The sequence below is a fragment of the Stegastes partitus genome, unplaced genomic scaffold (genome assembly GCF_000690725.1).
Source record: "Stegastes partitus isolate 25-593 unplaced genomic scaffold, Stegastes_partitus-1.0.2 Scaffold654, whole genome shotgun sequence".
NCBI lineage: Eukaryota > Metazoa > Chordata > Actinopteri > Pomacentridae > Stegastes > Stegastes partitus.
Window position 1 is genome coordinate 327,010 of NW_007578385.1, and position 4,534 is coordinate 331,543.

General features: G+C 38.7%; 1 protein-coding gene across 1 annotated transcript in view; it reads right to left on the bottom strand.

The window, feature by feature from the left end:
* The window catches only part of LOC103363357 (carcinoembryonic antigen-related cell adhesion molecule 5-like), an 8,521-nt gene that overhangs the window by 2,722 nt on the left and 1,265 nt on the right, over positions 1 to 4,534 (bottom strand). The window contains exons 2-4 of the mRNA XM_008290088.1: positions 3,761 to 4,084; positions 2,637 to 2,915; positions 535 to 801 (exon numbers count right to left, since the gene is read on the bottom strand). Coding sequence (XP_008288310.1) covers positions 535 to 801; positions 2,637 to 2,915; positions 3,761 to 4,084 — 870 coding nt within the window. The remainder of the gene's footprint in view (positions 1 to 534; positions 802 to 2,636; positions 2,916 to 3,760; positions 4,085 to 4,534) is intronic.

Sequence of the window (4,534 nt, forward strand, 5' to 3'; positions counted from 1 at the left end):
GCTGCACGGGGAGAACATGCAAACTCCACACAGAACCGGCGACGTTCTAGCTGCGAGGCGATGGTGGTAACCACCTTGCAGCCCGTAAAATAAATCTCAGAGCTAAAATTGCAGCCTGATATTTTGACTGAATGGAAACGTTATGACCAATCTCTGTAAATAGTGTGAGATGCAGGTAGGAATATATCAGACGAAATTTGCATTAAGATTTTTGTTTTTTTTGCTAAATTAAAAAATTGATTTGCCCAGAAATGATGTGATTGTTTACAATTTGGGCATCAGTCTGTTAGTGTCAATTTTTGCTTCAGAAAGGCACTTTGTATGGCCTCAAACTTTTTTTTAGTTTTTTTTTGTGAGGCATCTTGGAAATCTCTGTTTGAACAAAAATGGCAGATGTATGTCGGGTCGATGAAGTCAATTTTCCACAAATGCTTATTACAATTGTTTTTTCACCTGACGAGTATCATGAATAAAAGCCTAAATCACATCTTTTTAAACTGTATTTCTTTAAACAAAAGCTTTGTTCACACTTACCCATTACAGATATGGCTGCAGGTTGAGATGTTTGATATCTCAGAGTTTTGACATTGAAGGTCTGACAGCTGTAGTTTCCAGCCTGGTTCATCTGAATGTTTGTCAAGCTGAGCTCTCGTTCTGTGTGATCCAGCTTGTCTCCATCCAGAAACCACATAAACTGGGCATCAGGTCGAGACTCAGCTGAGCAGACCAGGCGGATGTTTGACCCGACTGCAAAGTTTTCTTCTTGTGGTGAGAGCATCAAGTTGGTATTTTCTGGGCCAACTGAAGGAAACAACACAAAGAAGTAATGTTAGTAGATGGAAAAACTAAATTGCATACAACATATGTGAAGTCTGAACCTGTCCAGTATACACTAATACATCACTGTACAACAAGTCACCAGAAAAAAGTGCATAAAAAACTGTACAATGTAATATGATATAAGCTGATGATGCAGCTATTGTAGTGTGTATCAATAATGGGCAGGAAGGTGAGTACAGAAGCCTGATGACGGCCTTCACTGACTGGACTGCTCATAACTGCCTCCTGCTGAACATCTCAAAGACCAAACACATGATCATGGACTTCCTCAAGTCTAAGCCCCTGCTGCAGCCTGTCAGTATCACAGGAGAGGACATCGTACTTGTGCAAACCTACAAATATCTGGGTTTGCACTTTGACAACAAACTGGACTGGTCCAAAACATAGAAGCCCGGTACTGGAGGGGGTAGAGTTGGCTGTCCTTCCTCAGACGATTGAGATCCTTCGATGTACGCAGTGAAATGCTGCATATGTTCTACCAGTCAGTGGTGGCCAGTGTCCTTTTCTATGTTGTGGTCTGTTGGGGCCTGAACTGTTGGCTGCTGCATTTCAATCACTAGATTCAACCGTGCAATAAAGCAGTTACCCTGGACCCACCAGGACCCATGCACCTATATACTCATTATTATAATGACAGTTACCTACATGTTGTCACATTGCACCGTGGACTCTATCATACTATGTTTTTTGTATTACATTGTAAATACAGTGCTGCCCACTTAATGTTGTACCGCTTTATAAAATATCCCATTTATAATCATAAAATATCAAAGTCATGAATCATTTCCTGTATAACTTATAGTAAAACAGCCTGTTTATTGTCATAGAATAATGTCATAATCCTGGTTTTTGTCATGACGAAATTCCCCGAAATCGATTCTAGGAATAACTTTTGCCTGTTTAAAGTCATGGTTGGCCGAATGTCGTTCATGCGTGGCAGATCATCACACCCCGGTCAGCCATGGAAGGCAATGTGTGTGTTTGTTTGTCAATTACCTGCTCACCTGAGATCTGATCACTGAGTTATTCACACACTGTCTGACATTAATTAGGACACATCGAAGAGAATCGTATCGTTGCAGAGCATGTCGTCACTCATTGAACTGCTCAGCTAGTTAATCACAATAAGTTATTCCTGTGTATACCTACTGATTAAAGGAAGTAACTTTTATTGACGGGGAGGCTTTTCGTACCGACAAAGGTGAAATTTCACTGAAGCAAAACCAAAAGTTCTGTTTGAATCAACATTTCTTGATCTCCAAAGAAACTGTCCCTTGGACCTTGTTCAAACGTTCCCATTTTGGCTTTACATATAAACTCCCGTCTTTTGTCACACAGACACAGTTTTCTCAGTGCTCTATGAAGGCTGCTTATTAGAATATCCCAGATATAGTCATAATTTCAACCTGATGATGAACAAGCAGCACTGTACCACCAATTTGCACCTTATTGTAGATACTAACCATTTTTGCACATCTATATAAATACCAGCATTGTTTTAGGCACCTTCTTCCTGTTTCCAGCACGATTTGCACCTCAACTGCTCTTTTCTACATGGTTCCTCTATCTATTGTGTGTAACATGTGTGAGCTGCTGGATACCTTGAATCTATCAATCTATCATTAAAGAAAAAAAAAATGGATGATGTAGTTTCTGATGGTGTTGTACTGAATCCAAACAAGTAAAAAAAAGAAAAAATGTTTTAAAACTTTCCATTAAACTCTGTGAATAATCTAAACTATCTCTGATGTTTGCATGCAGATGTCAGACACTGAACATGTAGATAAATAACTCACAGCTGACAGAGATGGGTACAGGCTCACTGGTGGCATGACTGACAGGATTGGACGCACGACACCTGAGCTGTTGCTGATCAAAGCGAGTCACGTTGACTATCGTCATCACGGATCCTCCATCAGTGAACTGAACTCTGTCACTGGCTGTAACCTCAGAGGTGTCATTCAGCCAGAGGAAAGAGGTGGGGGATCCAAAGGAGGTGCAGGACAGACTGACAGAATCGTTGAATTCAACCAAGTCTGCACTTTTGGGATCTACTGTTACACTGGAGACTGGCTCTGTGGGTGAAGAACAAAATGGTTTTACACTGTTCATCATTTCACAAACAAGCAGACAAACACCACAATGATCAGAAAGGAATTCCATTTAAAAAAAATTAAATGTCTCTATTTGCTTCTACTGAGTCTAAAAAGGTTTCATGACAGTGATCCATAGAACAAATAAAATGAGAGCAATTAAAATCCTGAAACTAGCCTTTGTACAACACTGGTCATAACAATTAACTTTAATTACTGCAGTGCTGTCATGTGTCTACTGTCCAGTTGTCGCTTGAAGTGACTCAACAGAGTTCATGTATAAAAAACTATCAAGTTACTTGCAGTTGTTCTTCACACCATGTTTGAGAGGCAACAATTTAACTATATTAGATTCTCTTCTCTGTGGTGGTGTCGGGTCTAACCTGAGAACTAACACAGTTGAATATCACTACAGAATGTTTCGTGAAAGAGTTTTTAAACAGCTTTCTCATACAATCTGACAATCAGTAAAATGGAATAAATCTGTAAGAGCAGGATTTGTTCAAAGACTGTTGCAGCTAATAACAGCAATAACATGGCAGATCTATTACATGCAGCCAAGTGAAACTATTTATATTTCAGACATGATGTAGAATTTGTAAGACATTTTATTCCTGAGACTGGAAAATAACACCTATAATTTATACGGTATAATTTTACAGAGGAGAAGAGATGAAGTCACAAATAAACTTCATTAAAATGTCTATGTATTCTATCATAATATTGTGTAGCTACTATTTTTGTTTGTTTGATTTTTTAAATGAATGTTTTACAATTTTGAAAAGAAAAAAATAATTCTTTGCATCTGAAAATCAACACGTACTCACCATATATATTCAGTGTGGTTCGCCCAACCAAAGCGGCTTCACCAGCTGGTAAAATGTGAACACTGTACTCTCCACTGTCAGCTTCAGTCAGGTTCCTGAGCTCCAGAGATCCAGTAGATGGGAACAGAGTGATCCTGTCTTCATACTCTGGTGGAATTATATTTGAGCCACTACTTGAGGTTATTATATTTGTCACTCCAAAAGTCCAGCTCACAGACGTAAACGGTGTTTGTGTTGGACTCAGTGATGTAGTGAACATAACCGTCCCATTAACAGTTGCATTCAGAGGACCATCCGGCAGCACACCGACACCTTCAGTTAAACCTGAAAGAGAAAATAAAAAGAAAATCAACTACCTAAAAAAACAAACAGCTATTGTGGATTTTAGAAAGATTGGCATTAAAACCAAGCAGGGTGACTGTTTAGTGTCATGCGTCTGAAGAAGGCATTTTCCACTATCTCTCCCAGGTTCTGCAACATTTTCATGTTACACATTCAATTCTGTCCCAACATTGTCAATATAAAATCCAAATTAATGGCTAACTATTTTTAATTTGCCTTTAGTTTCTCTTGTGACTGGCCTTGTCATGTTCAGTCTTGGTTTCTTTTCTTTTTTTTTATCACCCTGTTTTTTGTAATTTTTTTAGTTGCCTGATGTCATTAATTTTTTTCTTCTGTGAGTTTTGCTATTAGAGTTCTGCCTCTTTTTAAATCCAGCCATATACTTTCTCTTAGCTATCCTGTTCATATGACTATCTTCAGAGTTTTAGCTTT